General features: G+C 47.3%; 6 protein-coding genes across 6 annotated transcripts; 4 read left to right on the forward strand and 2 right to left on the reverse strand.

The window, feature by feature from the left end:
• Positions 1 to 720: 720 nt before the first annotated feature.
• On the forward strand, positions 721 to 3,003 carry HD556DRAFT_1319020 (cytochrome P450). Its single transcript, XM_041301257.1, has 11 exons — positions 721 to 973; positions 1,022 to 1,129; positions 1,180 to 1,308; positions 1,368 to 1,530; positions 1,583 to 1,666; positions 1,716 to 1,812; positions 1,864 to 1,981; positions 2,035 to 2,148; positions 2,202 to 2,376; positions 2,423 to 2,666; positions 2,723 to 3,003. The coding sequence occupies exons 1-11, from the start codon at positions 884 to 886 to the stop codon at positions 2,892 to 2,894; spliced, it is 1,494 nt and encodes a 497-aa protein (XP_041167909.1). The 5' UTR covers positions 721 to 883; the 3' UTR covers positions 2,895 to 3,003.
• Positions 3,004 to 6,009: 3,006 nt separating this feature from the next.
• HD556DRAFT_37789 (RNA dependent RNA polymerase-domain-containing protein) lies at positions 6,010 to 10,164 on the reverse strand. The gene is made up of 12 exons (XM_041310428.1): positions 10,076 to 10,164; positions 9,623 to 10,018; positions 9,267 to 9,574; positions 8,755 to 9,217; positions 8,598 to 8,697; positions 7,709 to 8,545; positions 7,554 to 7,660; positions 7,465 to 7,506; positions 7,312 to 7,411; positions 7,241 to 7,252; positions 6,893 to 7,181; positions 6,010 to 6,841 (listed from the first exon to the last, which is right to left on the reverse strand). The coding sequence occupies exons 2-12, from the start codon at positions 9,773 to 9,775 to the stop codon at positions 6,094 to 6,096; spliced, it is 3,159 nt and encodes a 1,052-aa protein (XP_041167910.1). The 5' UTR covers positions 9,776 to 10,018; positions 10,076 to 10,164; the 3' UTR covers positions 6,010 to 6,093.
• A 7-nt stretch (positions 10,165 to 10,171) lies between these two features.
• On the forward strand, positions 10,172 to 12,791 carry HD556DRAFT_1319035 (uncharacterized protein). Its single transcript, XM_041301258.1, has 8 exons — positions 10,172 to 10,265; positions 10,319 to 10,414; positions 10,460 to 10,568; positions 10,618 to 10,837; positions 10,890 to 11,150; positions 11,215 to 11,591; positions 11,649 to 12,068; positions 12,119 to 12,791. Exons 1-8 carry the CDS (start codon positions 10,263 to 10,265, stop codon positions 12,655 to 12,657), a joined length of 2,025 nt encoding a protein of 674 aa, XP_041167911.1. The 5' UTR covers positions 10,172 to 10,262; the 3' UTR covers positions 12,658 to 12,791.
• Positions 12,792 to 12,805: 14 nt separating this feature from the next.
• Positions 12,806 to 14,484, forward strand: HD556DRAFT_1222894 (kinase-like protein; the record flags this gene model as incomplete). Its single annotated transcript, XM_041296843.1, has 9 exons — positions 12,806 to 12,947; positions 13,009 to 13,063; positions 13,227 to 13,266; positions 13,318 to 13,417; positions 13,472 to 13,563; positions 13,614 to 13,793; positions 13,850 to 13,896; positions 13,950 to 14,109; positions 14,212 to 14,484. 9 exons carry the CDS (start codon positions 12,806 to 12,808, stop codon positions 14,482 to 14,484), a joined length of 1,089 nt encoding a protein of 362 aa, XP_041167912.1.
• Positions 14,485 to 15,171: 687 nt separating this feature from the next.
• Positions 15,172 to 15,563, reverse strand: HD556DRAFT_1223667 (uncharacterized protein; the record flags this gene model as incomplete). The annotated part of the gene is made up of 4 exons (XM_041296903.1): positions 15,172 to 15,272; positions 15,320 to 15,348; positions 15,398 to 15,455; positions 15,509 to 15,563. 4 exons carry the CDS (start codon positions 15,561 to 15,563, stop codon positions 15,172 to 15,174), a joined length of 243 nt encoding a protein of 80 aa, XP_041167913.1.
• A 416-nt stretch (positions 15,564 to 15,979) lies between these two features.
• Positions 15,980 to 17,788, forward strand: HD556DRAFT_1224153 (alpha beta-hydrolase; the record flags this gene model as incomplete). The annotated part of the gene is made up of 4 exons (XM_041296938.1): positions 15,980 to 16,484; positions 16,533 to 16,789; positions 16,838 to 17,224; positions 17,279 to 17,788. The coding sequence occupies 4 exons, from the start codon at positions 15,980 to 15,982 to the stop codon at positions 17,786 to 17,788; spliced, it is 1,659 nt and encodes a 552-aa protein (XP_041167914.1).
• Between the last annotated feature and the right edge of the window lie 337 nt (positions 17,789 to 18,125).

Raw genomic sequence — 18,125 nt, forward strand, 5'->3', positions numbered from 1 at the left:
GTATCTATGGCCCCTGATTGAATGGGGATGTCAGGGTAAAACCTTGACTATCCGATGATCGCTTCTGTTCGCTAGATAGTTATTTGACTAACAATGCAGTACTGGCGTTGAATAGACAATAGCTGGGATACTGTGGCCTTATTCTTAGATCGCACATATAGATCATCATTTAACACAAAACCCCTTCATCTTATTTTGACCTCCATTCTGTTTCATGGACATGTTACGCTTCCACGATTAGTAACTTACCCCTTCCGCAGTTGTAGCCCATAGTGCTAAGTTCCGCTCTAATTACGACAGCAATAACCAATGATGGCGGCCTTGAGGTGCTTCAACGTTGCATCTTTAGCCAAAACAATGACAATGCTGCTGATCGACCTGCATACTCGATTGGACACGCGGGAAATTTCCGTTCGATTCCGTTTCATTTCTGGCGGAGGTGAGACGCCCTACATAGTAACTTTAGCAGTCTGAGCGGAGATGTGTTGGCTCTGCAACGTCAGAAGCTCAGGATAAGTTCGCAAAAGTTGCAAGGGCTGTCCCTGCATGCTGTCCTTGTTACTAAAAATTTAAAATTTATTACTGATGCGGGCCATGGATCATGGCTTCGTTGACATGACGAAATTGAGGTTGGCTCGTCTCTCGACCTTCTCATGCGCGTCGAGGATAGGGCTTACTACTGTGAAAACTTGGCCTTGAGAACGAAAAAATTATATGTTCAATACTCCGCGCCACTGCTCGTATCTAATCTAGTAAGCCAGCTGGCGAGCTCGATTGTGCTTAACTCTAATTTCCATTACACTAATAACATAAATACCCTTGGTCTGCATGGGAGTGGTGTCCGAAATGCCCTCCACCTCTTTTTGCCTCCGACGCTCATTCTATGGACAGCGCTGGTCTATTTGTCTATGGCTGGGCTCTTATAGTAACCCTTCTCCTCGTCCTTATTTACGATCGTCGCAGGTTTTCAGAGGCAAGCACTTTTATCCAGTTACAGTAGACTGACTAACGTCGAGTCTAGCTTAGTGTTATTCCTGCAATCGGCCCATCAGGAGCAGTCTCCTCATGGCTTGGCGCCGTCCGCTTCATAAGGGATGCTCCAGCCATGGTGCAAGAAGGCTATGAGAAGGTTGGTGACAATGCTATTATTAGGTAATTATGTTTTGAACGTCGATGAAGCACAAAGGCGGGATGTTCAGAGTCCCATTGTTTGACAAATGGGTCGTAGTTCTGACTGGACCACGGCTAATAGAGGAGCTGAGGAAAGTGCCGGAAGACGAGCTCTCCTTTGATCACGCTATGCGAGATGTATGTTGCAAGTTTCTTTTTTGTTCCGTAACATTCAGATTTAATACACGATTTCACAGCTTCTTCAAGTCAAATATACATTTGGCATCGACGCGCAAGAATATCCCTATCACATCCAAGTCACTCGCAACCATCTCTCCCGAAACCTTCAAGCGCTCTTTCCTGATGTTTACAACGAGATCATTGACACATTCAGCACCATCATACCATCAGCCCAAAATGGCAAGTTTTACCACCTTCTCCGTGAGGTTATTTTTACGTTCTCTTTGCGCAGGTTGGGCCAAGGTTCGCATATACCCGGAGATCATGAAGGCTATGTGTCGCGTAAGCAATCGCCTCTTTGTTGGCCTTCCGCTATGTAAGTGGTTCGCTTAGATCAAGGGTGCATCCGCTCAGCCCGCTTACAGGCCGATCCCCTGAATTTGAAGCCCTGCAACAGCAATTCGCTTTACAAGTGGTATTGCGTGCAACTCTCGTGAATTTTTTCCCAAAATTTGCACATCCGTAAGCAGTGTTGCTGAATTGATGGTGCGAAGACCCAACTTTGACTTTTAGGATCATTGGTCGATTATTGACGAACACGCCCAGTAGTATTAGGGCATGCATGGCACTTCTGGAACCTATCGTGCGAGAACGACTGCAGACTCTAGAACAAGGCGGGGATGCTCAACCTGTATGTTATCTTCCTATGACACGATTCGCCACTTGACTATGTTTCTCTATAAGAATGACATGATTAGTTGGCTCATTGACGTATCCGACGATGAACACAGGAATCTTCGGAGTATATGTTTGCGGATTTTGGTCCTCAATTTCGCTGCATTACATACATCAGCTCAGGTATGACGTTATGCTCCAGAACAAATCGATCATTGACTCCTTGTCTCACAAAGAGCCTCACCCACGCTCTATTAAACCTTGCTACATACCCTCAGTATTGCACACCTCTTCGAGAGGAAGCTTCAGCTGTCATTAATCAAGATGGATGGTCGAAGACTGCGATGACGAAACTCGTCAAGATGGACAGCTTTCTCAAGGAATCCCAACGATTCAATAGCACCACTCTCTGTAGGTTGTTATTCATTTTTGGTGATACTAAGCTGATTTCTGGTAGTCCCTATGATGCGCAAAGCAATGCGGCAATTCGTATTCTCGGATGGTACTGTGATACCCAGCGGAACTCACGTCGTTGTCGCTTCATTACCTATGCATCTCGACGAGGAATACTTCGAAAGCGCATCTGAGTTTCAACCTTTCCGGTTTTCACAACGGCGCGAGGACAATGGAGAAGACCCACAAAGCCTGCTAGCTTCCACAAGTGCAAGCTATATTCCTTTTGGGTACGGACATCATGCTTGGTACGCTAAAATTGCCCGATCTATGGTTTTAAGTTCTCACTCACTGGTTTTGTCAGCCCCGGTCGCTTCTTTGCTTCTAGTGTGATGAAGGCCATGATGGCTTATCTTGTGCTAAACTATGATATTAAATTGGAAAAAGAAGGCGAGCGTCCCCCAGATGAATGGTTTCTGATGAATTGCTCTCCCAACCGGAAGGCAGAGGTTATGTTTAGACGGCGACGGCCCTGAATGTATCGATTTCACACATACACACTAGACACCCAAATAATGCCCACATTGTTTACTACTTCATTATTTCCAGCAATAACACACCGAATGAATTGCGTGAAGAACTCCATTCTTGACCTCGGTTGAATACTAAGTCAACTCTAATGACGTATAATCAAGTGTTGTATCACCACCGATGGTCCCATGAATAGAGTCCGATCTCGTTACTGATGGTGTTTCAAGTGTGTTGTCACAACGCCGTTTATATTTCATAGCTCTCCTGAAAATCTCCGTTGTCGAGGTCTTATCACTGGTCAAAGTTGTACCGAAGACTCGGGGGCCATCGTAATAGAAACCAGTTTCTGGTGTATATGAAGTCATCTTGTGCGAATTATCAGGCGTGATGGTGGTGACAATGAAAGAGTCGCGCTTAATACATCAATTACGGGGTGCAAACTTCAAGGCCGTGACTCACTTGGTTCACTGATGTGTATATAACCAACTTAGATCATCATACTTCTTGCCCTAAGAAGTTCCAGGAGTAAATCTGGAGCAAGGGGAAGTTTACACGATGGTAAATTTGGTGCTGACAGGTCATTTACCGTCCAAAATATGAATAGAAGTTTCTTGGATCAGAATAATATCACGAGAAATCATACGGCATACACCTCTGAAGACGGCATGAGATGAAAGCTAAATTTATCAGGATGAAGTTGATCCAAACAATTCGGGACGGCGAAGAATAAAAGCATAACAAGAAAAGGCGGTTAGTACGCAACACCAGTAAGTCAAACGGAACAACTGGAAGCTATACTGTTTCGTATGAGGATCCCAATATGACCAGTTCCAATATCCGCCATCGTTAGCTTCGTCTTCTAGCTCGCGCGCAGGGGAAAGCAATTATCTCATACGATTCAGCAGTCGCCTAGCATCTAATAAGCAACGTGTGGCTTGGGGAAGCAATCGCACCAACAAGTATACTGCGTTGTTCAGGCTCCCGCTTTTGTTCCCAAACTTTCATAAATCGTCGTCGAGGGATGTCATCTGGATTCTGCTCGGATCTGGGGAAGGTGAACCTGGACCACCTTACGTTCTTTGCTTGTATCTTTGTCCCGCACATTTTCACTCGGTAGTCCTATTTTGAGGGACACTTCGCGTTGTACATTACTGTGAGTCAGAGTAATCGTCAACTGCGTGTCCTTAGCGTCGTTAGCCGATACTTTATGGATCCTGTACAACACATTAAAATTAACATTGGAGGGCAGGTCAAACACTAGGAACTTACTTTGGCAAGCACAAGTTTGCGCAAACATTCAAACCTGTTCATGTTGGTCTCCAAAACCCCAGCAACACCACCTCCTCCTCCACCGAACCTAGAACCGACACGAATCTACAAACAAGGTGGAACTGTATTCCCAGAGGAACTAGAAGCTATGACTCGCTTGATAATGCATCAGGAATGCTAACATCACCTTGCTTGCGAAGTCATAGACAAAGCCTGTACTAGTAGAGTAGCTCACCCCACGGTTTGGAAAGAGCTGACATAATCGGTTCAGTAGTAGTTTTTGCCAACACACAGTACTAGTGCCTTGATTACAATTCCCGCGGGCCGTCGCCCAGATGATCAGACCTGCGAGATGTGCATGCATGCACACTCGTCAGAGTCTCCCGTGGGTGACTTCGGTCAGTCAGTGAGGAATGATGCAAAAGCCAGCCAGCAGCTCGTCGCATTGTCTCGTTGGGGCTCGTCACTAGACTCTACTACTAGTAGCGCCGTACTACCCAACAGTACCCAGTCAAGGCGGTGAGTTCTAGAGCTCTTTAAAACAAATCTGTCGAATGTCTGAGGGATATATCTCAATCCGGTTATAGTACTCACTTGAATTCACTACGGTGAAGCTTCACATATTTTCGGCGGCCGTTTGAAGTCGTCAAAAGATCATGGGTACACCATTCCTTGACATAGCCTGGTTTCCTATACTCGCAATAGGTGGTTTTGGTAACTTAAAGCCCGATCACGCTTGATGTCGCAGTTGCGAAGATGTCCGGTGATGTAGCCTACCTACTAACTTGAGATATGGGTCATCTTCGGTCAGTCCCGAACCTCGTAATGTGTGATGAAGTTCCTCATTGTTTCCGATTCCCAGGTCACGGAAGTCGGCCACGCCACCAAATGGACCGTATACGTACGCCAGCGTGATACTAGCGGGTTCTTCGACGCAACAGTTGAGGATTTTCACGTGTCCGCTCAACTAACGCATCCAATGCAAATTATACAGAGCAGAACGTAAAGGTCCGGATATTCCCAGACACTTACTCCCGAGGTTTTGCGTTTCGCACTCGGGTCCCATTGCAAGCTTGGAAGAGAAGCTTTCCCTTCATGGTATCATGGATGAATGCCCTCACTTGGCACGTTCCATTGGCACAATTCTGAATGTCGTTAAGGTGAAGCGCGGGCCGGAACGAGGGCTTGTTATTGCAGCATAACCCTTCATTCATGTAAAATTTTACATTAATCGTCTATCCCAGACCAACTACACTAGTACGTTCTTTTGTCGGATGGCGGCCATCTTCCAACGCTTTCTTCCTCGGGACCATGGAGATTGAACGTTTGAACGCCATCGCATGTGATAGGCTATCATCCGTCGGATCTTCAGGCAGGCGATACACAGACCGATCAGAGGGGGCGCTGAAATGCCAATGCCTTAGTTCTATTCATGTCGATCTCTTGTAACGTGGACAGCATTATATGGCCAAAGCACTAGCTACGCTGATATACTAATTGATATCTATCACGAGGCCTGACGCAGCAGAAATGCAGTACACAATGATATTTCAGATGCATGATGCATGCGAAAAAACCACAGGTTCTTGCTACGTCAAATGCGCGGCAACTTCAAGTGGGCCGGCTATAGGAAATACGTTGATCAAATAGTCCTAACCTTCGCATGGATCCGAGGAGGTAGATCAAGATGATCACAGATGCAGTAGTACCGGGTTGTGCTTGGTTGTCCGATTTTACAATCGCGAAGCAAGGCTCGCCCCATTGCATTATTGGCTTTACTCCTTGATTGACAACGAAGGTGCATCAGCTGTCAGACGAGTTCATTGGCGCCACGTATCACCAGGATAGATGTAGCACGTATTGAAGTACTTATGAGATGTAAACAAGACAACTAGTTCAATCAAATACGCCGATGTCATGAAAAACATGAAAACCTCAATTATCTGTGTCATCCTGTGCCTGCGAAAGAGCTCGTAAAACATTGTTAGGTATGTTCATAACCTGTGCAAATTTATCCTCGAAGGGGACTCCGCCTTGTACTCGCGCTTTGATGGCGCAAAGCTCTCTGAAGGCAACAGAGAACCCGAACGACTGGTTGCGAGTGTAAGCATAAGATGCCATAATAGTCTTGATTTCTTCCTCGGAAAAAAAGAGTACGTCTTCGAACAACGGCCGCTGCGCAAAGTATCGCGCAACTTTTAGGATCTGTTGTTCCTTAGGATCAGAAGAACGCCTAGGGCTTGAAACACTTTTTTGCATTGCAATAGCGCATAGCCAGTCTTGGTATGCTTTTTCGACATGCGTTTTGGCAACAGTCAGGTTGACTTGCAATCCTTGGAAACCAACAAGCACCGCTTGTGTTGCCCTGTAAGATGCAGATGTGTAAGGAGAGGTGAGATGGGTATCATGGTCCAAAGCACGGGGCGAGAGACTGCGGAGGCTTGAGTACTTCTTGACAAACTCGTCACGGAGGCGATTTCCCTCGTCCACGAGGTCATCGAGGATGAAAGGTGATGATGAAATTCGCTTCATTAGCGGTAGGTCTTCTCTGGGAGAGTCGTTCTTTTTTAGAGCCGCCACTTTGTAATATGGTTTGCGGCTCCCGTAAAATTTGCGGTGTGCCTCGAAAACATCGTGTTTGACTCGTAGCCCAGTCTTCTTTGCATCCAGGCATGTTGTAAACCTTCACATATTATAAAGCGAGCATGGTAACGACACAGCTTAAAGTACTTACATGTATGCAAGTCGAACGGCTGTTGTACTGCCATAGCCATCTTGATACACAGCTGCATCATGAAAGCCAGAATACAATTTGTACTTCGTCTCCACCAGCCCGAGTAGTAAAACCTTTTGAAAAGCTATTTGAGCCTCTTTGTCTGAGAGCTTGGATACTCGTTGGTCAAAATCGAGAAGGTGTTCGATATCTTCTTCAAAATCGTTCCTCAGATCCACGGGTGTCTCACATAGCGGAGCGCTATTAAAGTTTTCAACGAGATCTTTAGACCAGACCAACACGGCAGTATCTTCGAAAAAACAATCGCTCAACGAGAGAAAAAATAAGTAAGAAGCAAAAGAAGCTCACCTCCGTCATAATCTACAAAGTGGACTTGTGAGCAAATGCTTCGAGAATAAGCATGAGGAGAAAGTGCCGACCTCCACCACCCAGGTAGCTCGCCAGTGATCGCTCGCCTTGCACCGGAAATATAATGACATCGAAGTAACTTGACAACTTAGGGTGACTGACGGCAGTGGCCTGACCCAAGTGTGATGACTCGGAGGCAATCTTACGAAAAACACTTTTCTTACCTTCTGGATGTCCGAGGGCAGTCTCGTGGGATTCCTCCACACCTAATCACAAATCTCAGGACAAACTTTGACAAAATTAAAGTGCTTACTAGAACGGGTCCTGTGATGGTATCCATATGGGTTCCACTTTCAGGATCGGTGACGAGTTGGGACGACCGAAAATGTATCTGGCCCTCTTCAAGTACACCATACGGATCTGTGGTCCGATTAACGAGTAACAGTGGTCATTAAAGGCGCTACTTGCCTGGTATGATGTAGGCCTCGAGGGACTCCTTGACTGGAATGTGACAATTTTTTGCATAATCGTCCAGAACGAGCATCACCACGCTCTTGAGCTTGCTAAAGAGCGGGTCAAACTTTAAGGGGTGAAATCCTGCCTGGAGAAGCTCGAGGACAGATTCATGTAGGGAAGTTGGTTGGCCGCTATGGGGATTGCGACTTCGGGGATCCGAGGTAGCCGGTGGCTGGTCCAATACGACATTACCATCATCATCAATCTCGTCACCCAGCTCCTCGTTGGGCCGAAGTTCGCCAAGGCCGAGTGCACGGACCTGGCCAGCAATGCGCCGCCGCAGCCTGCAAATCACAACACGGCCAGCACGCTCAACAGCTCGCCAAACTACGAGCATTGAATCGGGGCCATCCCATTCAGTGAGCTGGCGCACTTCATTGTGCAGTCCATCAGCCATGAGTTCCTTCAAAATACCGGTAGGGACGTCATTGTGCGCTAAATTTACCAAAGTGTCTCTGGATAAGCGGCTCGGTCCCGTTACACGAGACGGCGCGACGAGATCAAAAATTCTGTGGGCAGCGTCAACCTTGTGCAGCGGTCCGCAATCGATTTTGTTTTGCGAGTTACGTATCCAAATTTTTGGTGGTCCATCGGCGACTTGATACTCAGGATCTGGGTGCAGAACCCACATTCCCTTGGCACCAGCAATACGTCCCTGCACAGCTGTCGGTCGACTCGGATATTGAATTACTCGCATGATGGCAGTCAATGCTGCACCGCTGATGAACCCGCACCCATCGGTCATGATGTTTCCAACTGGATGCTCTCCCTCGCCGCAGTCCCCAGCGTCTGTAAGATTTAAGTCAATGCAACATAGTTTCTAAGCTAGAGGAAATGCTACATTGATCGTCAATGAAGAATATATCCTCAGAGGCGAATTTGATTGTTGGTACCGAAGTTGATAGGCCGAGAGTCCATCGGGTAGACCATTTGCTGATGGGCTAGTCGAGGTGCACGTCAGAGCTGCATCACGCGGACTCAAACGAAAAGGCAATCACCTGTTTTGAATTCAGCCTCAGTGGATTATGCCACTGTACAAATTCGTGGAGTGTTAGTCGGTGACTGTCACCATCGTCAGGGTTAGTCTGCCGATCTATGTTTTCGTTGGTTTCAAAGAGGTAGACACTCCCCTCCTTCGCATGAAATGGTACGAAGACGCGGCCACACAACACGAATTTGCTGGACCCTAGAAACTTGGGCACTTCTGTGTCGTATATCAGGTTGTCCGGGACACGGATTTGGAGTATGTGTCGAGACCCCAAAAACCGACCAAATCGATGCGACCGCCGAATCTCGGGTTTTTCGAGCTCAAGTTTAAACGAACTTCCAGCTCTTACAATACGTGCAACTTGCTGAATCTTGCCTCCGTACCAATGTTCTTTTCCCTCCCAGTCGCCCATGGTTCCCAGGCCGCGGCCTTTGTTTTCGACAATCGCAAGTTGCTCTCGATCGTACTCGAGCCTTTCAGTCATATTTAGCTTGGAATTCGTGAGAGAATTGAACTTTATACCAAACTTCTGATGATACTCTCGTTGCAAATGATGGCTCCATTTCGTCTTTGATAACGGCAGCCACTTTCCATGCAGCTTGCACATTTGAACCCTTGAGTTTACACAAACAGTGTTCTGTCATATCTTCGAACGTCCACATGCCACGAGTGACACCTCGTGCCAGTTCATAAATTGTTCCCCACGCGAGATGTTGCTGATCGAGGACTATTTGAGCTCTCTTACAATGAGCTATGTGTACAATATTCAACTGAACGCCAAACTCGGGAGGACGATGTTTTGTCCTTATCCCTATTTGTGGCGCATTCACCTGCAGGGCTGCGGTAAGCGTACGTTAAGAACGAATGTGAAAACCTACAGCTGGCGTGGTGGGAGCAGTCATTTGCGACGACCAGCCAGGCTCTGGGGAACGCTTCTGACCCATGGATCCAACGGACAACATCGATTCGAGCCTTGTTGTGTGACTGTACGAATGAACAAAGAAGAATGCTGTGTTGACGTCGCTGTCCATCTCTATCAGTGATCACATGGATGAACCAGCATCTGAGTTTTGAACCCGTTCTAATGGCGAGGTAGAAGTTTGATCCCTGCCAACTCAAGGCAGACAAATCTAGTTGGGTAAGTTTAGAAGCGCATTAAAGGCATTATCATGATAAATGCATTGGTTCGCCAAGTCACAGCTGATCAGCAGGCTTCCGAGTCACGTTTCACTTCAATTGCATGGTGAATGTTTTGTACGCTAGGCTAGGCCTTGCTACAATTTACTTCAGCATTAATGATGCTCCTTCCACGTCAAAGGAAGAATGGGTACTTAGTCTGATCAAGTTGGTACAGGACTAAGTTGATTTAGGACTAAAGCTCGAAGGGTGAACGTTTGAACGTTTGAAGGGAGAAATTAGGTCTTACGAACTCATGACCAAATATAGCAATTGATAATCAGTGCAGGTCGCTCGGGGCCATCTTCCTTCAGACTGTAATCCGATCAGAACTTTGGTATTATGGTAAGTTAAAAAGCAAGAGTGGGATGCTGGCTGCTTACGGTGTACAATGATAGCCACCAAGACAAAAGAACCAGAATCCCTCGGGACTTGGTCGAGCCATAATCAATAAAAAGTTCAAGGATGCCAAGGAAAGACAAGAGTCCGGCCTTGTATGTGATATTTTATGTTCTGCATGCGTTTATTCATGTTCTTAGTATACAACCGAAGTTGACTCGACAACCCGCCTTAAATCTGTCACGCAGGAGAGAGATCTAGATGAATTCCTGAACACAGCACAGTTGGCGGGCACAGAGTTTACGGCGGGTGCGTGAATGTGATTTCCTTTTGTTTATAGCCTCATGCGGAAAGGTAGAACGACGAAATGTGAAGATTATCCAGTCGCCTGCAGGATCAACACACAATCCACATCTTCTCACCGATCAGGAAGAGGAGTCGACTTTGAAGAAGCACCAGCTGAATAAGGAGCGACTCAGGGTGCCCAGAAGACCTCCATGGACGAAAGCAATTACAACATTACAATTAGACAGACAAGAGAAAGACGCCTTCCTCGAGTGGCGAAGAGGGCTTGCTCAGTATGTGGGAAAACTCATGATCTTTTGCAGCCACTAACCAATACCAATAAAGACTTCAGGAGGAGGACAAATTTCTGTTAACGCCATTCGAACGCAATCTCGAAGTTTGGAGGCAATTGTGGCGTGTCTTGGAGCGATCACATCTAGTCGTGCAAATCGTAGATGCTCGCAATCCGCTAAGATTTAGGTGCGAGGATCTCGAGTCGTATGTCAAAGACGTGGAAGGTGCAGAAGGCGAGGCGGGTACAGGAAGAGATAAGCGCAGAACTCTCCTGTTGATCAACAAGGCCGATCTACTCACTGCGACACAAAGGTGAGCGTGGTCGTGGTTTCACTTCTAATGGAATGTCTATCTTCATTCGAACCTTCACCCAAAGGCGCATATGGGCAGATTATTTTGATGGTCAAGGGATACAATACGCATTTTTCTCCGCTGCGAATGCTGCTGCATTACAGCAAGCCCGCCGGGATGCTATCGCTCAGGCCGAAGAGGAACAGCTGCATGAGGATAATCAAGACGAAGCTTCACTGTCCGATTCAGATGGTCCGGATACGCCCAGCGATGTCAGTGATGATGACTTCGCAAAAGAGTCGGTGCCGGAATCGTCGCCTCACTCAGACAGCGACACGGACGACGAACATCAGTACGTTCACACAGAGGAAGATAGTCCCGACGGAAAAGATCCTCGTACCAAAGTTCTCTCAGTGTTGGAGCTCGAAGATCTCTTCGTCACAGCTGCTCCAGATCTATCAAGTGAAGCTCGATTGTTTTTCTAATTCAAGTAAAGGCTTACAGCTCGCTAATCGGTAGTATTTGCTGGCCCGTCTGGGGAACCTCCAACAAAACTAGTGGTTGGGCTTGTCGGCTATCCCAATGTTGGTAAATCCAGCACAATCAACGCCCTTCTTGGAGAGAAAAAAGTCTCCGTCTCCTCTACACCTGGAAAGACAAAGCACTTTCAAACTATCCATCTCTCCCCAGCGATAGTACTTTGCGACTGTCCTGGGTTGGTATTCCCTCAATTTGCGACGACCAAGGCCGCACTGGTTTGTGACGGTGTGTTACCAATCGACCAAATGAGGGAATATTCTGGTCCGGTAGCTCTGGTAGCCAAGCGAATACCAAAGGAGGTGCTTGAAGCGACTTACGGTTTGACTGTTAAATTCAAGGGCGTAGAAGAGGGGGGTGACGGAAAGATCACTGCGGAGGACTTCTTGATCGCTTATGCGAGTGGGTACTCTTCATTTGGTGAAAACAACTGTTTTTTCATCAGTAAACAGTTGCTCGAGGGTTCATGCGGTCTGGCCAAGGTAATCCAGACGAAGCACGAGCAGCACGGTATGTCCTAAAGGACTATGTCAACGGGAAGCTACTTTTCTGCCACCCACCGCCGGGCACGCCTGAGGAGACTTTCAACCAAACAACCCACGAACTATCGCTGCTGCGAGTGACGGGAAAGAAACGTGCACCTGTCACAAGAGTTGGAAAAGGCGCGGATACATTCGTGCCTGCCAATCCGTCTCCCATACTTGTTGCTCAAGGGCAGGGGTTGAAATCTCAAGCTCTTGACCAAGACTTCTTTGCTCATAATTCGAATCTATCAGCACGGGCATTTTTGCAAGGTACCTCTCGTAACGGGCAAGAGTTCTCGAGGGGAAGAATATATCCTCATCAAAATATGGTGGCTGATGATGGTACTCCATTGGGACATGGGAGCGCGAAACAGGCCGCTGTGTCGGCGAGTGCTAGTAATATTGGGAAGAAGCATAACAAAAAGAACAAGCGAGTGAAGCAGAGGAGTGGCAAGGGATATGATTGATGCTTAACACGCTGGTGGAACACTATTAAGAGGACTGTTGAGAGTGGTCGGGTCAAATTCCAAAAGTAGCAATGACCCCTCTGCAGTTCGATAAATGTCTCGAGCCGCATCTACGTTGCTTCTTGTTTCTTCTCTAAATCTACCAAGCATGGAAACACAGACACGCTCGCTAGGGCCGACTCAGCCTGTACCTTCGTTTGTCTCTTCAAAGTCAGCACGTTCGCAGACCTTATCAAGATCGGATGTATGCGCCAAATTCGTTACAACGACCGCGGATGGACGCACGGAAGGTATGAATTCTATCTTCTTTCTTTAATCGGCGGTGATGATTAACAACGATCTGCTGCGCAGCAATCACTTTGAGTATCGGGAAGCCGATAACCATTGGAAGGAACCCTTCTCTTTGGTCGCTTAACGCATCTTCTGCCCTAGGTTATCTTGTTTACTCATTTGCTCATATGCAGCTCGTACGTGATATCAGATATCGTGGTGTCTAGCCTACATTGCAAGATACACGCGTCAGTTCATATTTTTACGAATTCATACGTCTCCTAACACGCGTTGAACAGGGTCCAGTCTAGCACCGGAGGAATCATTGTATCATGCCAGGTAGTCACTTGTCTCGTGCTATCTTACTGACCCAACTTAACTGCTGCAAAGGACTTGTCGACAAATGGACTTATTTTGAATGGGCACAAAATCCGCAAAACATCTGTCATTGTCATGAATGGCGATACATTCAGAATACCAGCCTCGCAGAGTATATCTCAACTATGTGCCGCTTTCACCTTGTGCCTTGCTGACCTTTTACCAGCGTTTCAATGCATACTCAAATGGAGGCACCTTCATGAAAAACACGAAAAACACGCGTCACAGCCTTCTCAGTCACAAACGCAGTCATACAAAGTTACTACCATTAACCAAAGCAACATATTAATTCTAAAGACTTCATGCAGGACCTCGGTCGATTCCTAATCACATCTCACTGCCTTGGAAGTGGGAGTTATGCCACCGTACAGCTTGCGCTTGATACCACAGGTCACCAACAAGCCGCCTGCAAGATTATCAGGCGCAAGGAAGGTAGTGACCTCAGAAAAGAGATGAAGGAGGCAACACTGCTCATGAACCTGCACCACGTTCGTGCACAATTTAATCTCTTTATCCTGAAATGTCATGATCTTGATTTAAGCAGCCCAACATCAATAGGGTATATGCTGTCGATTTGGATCCGGAATTCCTGTATGTCGCTTGATTTTTGGTTCACCGCCGAAGCGACAAATTGTGTGCATCAGATACATTATTCTTGAACTCTGTACCGGTGGCGACCTTTTCACGTACATCACCACGCACTCCAAACACCGATTATGCGAAGGGGAGGCAAAATACATCATGTATCAACTCCTCAAGGGCTTGAAGTACCTGCACGATCGTATGATCTCCCACAGAGGTAAGGTTCTATACCTCTTCAGCGACGGCCTAGCTGAGCTTAAGGCAGATCTTAAGGTGACACCCTGTGCGTATTTGAAATTGCTGACTTCATTCTGTCATCAACAGCCAGAAAACATTCTACTTTTTTCACCTGGACCTTATCCACGCATCCAGATTGCCGACTTCGGTCTTGCACGTCCAAAAGCTTACCAAGAAACCTTGCATGTTTGTGGCACCATATCTTATCTCCCGCCAGAAGGTATCCTGGCGCTCGAGCACAAACATCTTGGCTACGTTGGTATGCCAGCTGACTGCTGGAGCGCAGGCGTGACGCTTTTTGCGATGTTGACGTGCGTGTTCTGCTATGTTTGTTGTCACAGAACTCACGTTCAGAGTTAATGCTCGGATTACTGAAGCGGAAGTCACCCATTCGATTTTGTCAGTTCTTCTCAATCTCGCATCTCTCTTGAAGACATCGTGGACTCTCAGGGCTTCGTCCAATCCCAACATGCGACGGCTCAAGATGAAAGAACAAAACAACGTATCCTTGATGGGCAGATTTGTTTCCATGAGCCGATCTGGGGTCCACTTCGCGACGGTGCGTGCTCAAGATTACTTGTTGTTTCAGTCCTCTACAACCCATATCTTTTCGATTTGATAACCAATCCCCTGACTGTTTGCGGATGTGTAGCCAAGATCCTCGTCTCGCACCTTCTCGTCCCGGACCCGCAGGACCGTGCAACTGTGTACGCCGCACTCAAGAGTTGGTGGATCTGTATGGACCTCGAAGAGTTGGATCAAGCATACCGAGAGCGAATCCGAGCGCACTTCACGTAATTCAGTTTGCGATACTCTCTGTTCTTATTGCTTCTGTTGTGTGTTTTTGTGACACTAGATTTGTAGTGTTTTCGTGGTATTTGATTGCAAACGGTTCATATCCGATTCTGGTCAAAAACCGAGATAAATGTATCTGTCGTCAGTGTGGTAGTGAAAAAAAAACTGCTGAGTTATAAACTTTAAGAATCACAGGGTGAAGGGCCTCGAAACTTGAGCACGAATATATGATGTCCTGAACATGCTGAGCTGCTATTCGTTCCAAGTAATGATGTCTCTATCTTCTTCTGAGTTGTGGTCACGTTTACGGTGCAGCATGACACGTTCGCGTGAAGGAAACAGTCTGTTACAATCTACGGGCGCTAGTGAACAGACAGATAACAAACGGCATAACGCGTACCTTGGAATGCACAAATGTATATCGGTGTCCTACAACAATGAGTGAATCAGAACACGCCTGTGATGTAGTATGACTTACTCTTGAGGAGAGGTGACGCGAGCGAGACCAGCTATTAGCTGATCATGAGTTGTCGTTGCTGTCAGACAAGTCACTCAGTTCGCATAACATCATGAAAATGTCCTTGCTTACTGTCATGGGTCGCAGGCTTCGACTTGAGGACGGACGGTAACGACGGACCATGCATTATTACAGGATGAAGAAATGTAGCACAGCCACTTCTAATTACCAAAAGTTGACCCCTGCAATTGAAAGCAGTCTACTGCTTACTCTCGGGAGGGTATGTATGACTTATCTTCATCACCGTCAACCATAGTGAGCTCCACTCTCAAGACGCTAACTTCCCGCTTCCAACATCCAGAAAACAGTCGAAACGACGAAGAAATACCTGCAAGTTGGTCTGGGATGTGGGGTACCCGGTTAACGTCCACTACGGCCATCAATGGCAGGGTTGCACGTGGGGTTCACGGCAGGTCGTTCAGCGCTTCTTCAGTGTCTGCCCCTTCTTCATGGGCACTCCAGCACGGGCCGGTATCTATGTCTATTAGCACTAATCAGAAACCACCTGTTGTGTGGTGGCCATTATCGTCGTCTGCCAGAGACATGCCGCTATCCAGTTCAGTGTCAACAGATGGCTCACCATCACCGTCGCGTCCGCCATCTCCGGGGATGTCGCTACTAAACGAGGCGTTGAGTGACAGCATCCTTCCGACATTTCCTCCACGCGCACGACTGCCTCAATCCTTTTCGCCTGCTCGCCTGCTCAGTCGTCCACCTCCATTACTCAGTAATCTGCTATCAACTCTCCCGTCAGTATCTGTGACTTCCATTCCTCCACACATTCAAAATGGACTCCCTTTATCCTCTGCAGATTCTGCAGCTCACAGCGACGAGCCACGTATATCGCTGAACCACTCCCTACCCACCCATTCGTCCATCGATACACTGCGTTCGATCCATGCATCTACCGCACCACAGATTGTGCCCCCTCCTATTCCAAGTAAATGGTGGTTTCAAAGTGATTCAGACTCGGGGATTAAGGACAACGTGGGCAAGCTCCTCAATGAGGAAGATCAGGCTTCATCGTTGAATAAAATCCATCAGAAGTGTATGTTTATAGTTTATTCCTCAAGCTTGGCTAACCGCTTGTGTGTAGATCGTTCACCGAAAGCCCCTGTTGTATTCTGCCATGGACTTCTTGGTTTTGATACCGTAACCGTTGGACCTTCCCTTGCACCCTTACAGGTTGCACATTGGCGTGGTATCAAGGAAGCATTGGAGGCAAATGGCTGTGAAGTTCTTATCACGCGAGTACCTGCAACAAGTTCTCCTGTAGAGCGCGCAAAAGTTCTCGAGAAAAAGATCTCAGAAGTTTATCCTGGCCGTGCTATCCATCTAATAGGACACAGCATGGTAAGCTGAGCACTGAGGTAGACAATCACCCTTACTGACACATTGCAGGGTGGCCTCGATTGTCGTTACCTCACAACACACCTCACCCAGCGCAAGTTCTCTGTGATAAGCATCACTACAATTGCTACTCCACATCGTGGCTCTTCCTTCGCGGACCACTTCATGTCGCTCGCCTCGCAGCATCTCCCATCCGTTCTCGCGCTTCTCGAGCTACTACCAAACGGCGGCGGCGATGGGAAGGCATTTGAATGTCTTACTGTAGAAAGCATGCGTCGGTTCAACGAAGAGACACCTGATGCTGACGGTGTGCGCTACTTTAGTTGGGGAGCATGCTATGAACCAGGGCTTATTGATACATGGAAATGGCCACATAGTGTTATCTTAGAGAAGGAGGGTCCGAATGATGGGCTAGTTAGTGTCGAATCAGCCAAGTGGGTGAGTGCGCAGGATGACTCTTTGGTGTGTGTGCCTTGCTGAATACGCATGCAGGGCACATATCTCGGTACCCTTTCACCCGTGAACCACCTCGACCTTGTTGGATGGACGAATGCTGCGCGATATACGTGGGCCTCGATGTGGGGAAAGGAAATTCTTTTCAAGCCTGCTTCATTCTACCTTGGTATCGCAGACCTGCTGGCCGGAGTAGAGGAGAGCGAGGACGATGATGCTACGCTAGAGAACGGCATGGTTGAAGGTCACCGGGAGAGAATGCAGCAGAACCTCTTGGGTAGTAGTCCGTCTCCCAGATCGACGCCAAGCTCGTTGCTGAGGATGCACCCTGCACTTGGAGAGATGGTATCAAAAGCGCAAGAAGAATCAATGTCACTACCCCAGCGTACTTCCCAACCAGTGGAAGGATCGAGATCTGCGACATCCCCAGAAGCACCTCCATCAACGAAGCAGAGATCTCTACCTCCTACACCTCCTCATGATGAGACACCACCTACACCACCTACAAAATTGTCAACCCCGCCTGCACATGTGGAAGAACGAGACTAGACCACTCTTCACGCATTGTGTCATACCCGTAATTACAAGATTAAGTATCTGCTAGTCGTATCGTATTCTAATTGCTTACTACTGAGATTCAGCATTGATTAGTATCTCTCACGGAAAAAAAACACATTTCATCCAATATGAGTTGGAGTAGGCCAAATTAATACCATGACCGGGGGGTGGACCGGATAAGCGGGGAATCATGATCATGAGACGAGTGTCCAAGCCATCTCACCCACTGACAAGCGCGTATTATTCTTGTCTGTTTCGCCAACTCGCACATTTGATAGTTTTGATCTTCCTATCGTGAACCTCAACATTGACGTATAGCCCGCCGACA

This window comes from Suillus plorans (assembly GCF_016647745.1).
Source record: "Suillus plorans strain S12 chromosome Unknown HD556scaffold_1, whole genome shotgun sequence".
Taxonomy (NCBI): domain Eukaryota; kingdom Fungi; phylum Basidiomycota; class Agaricomycetes; order Boletales; family Suillaceae; genus Suillus; species Suillus plorans.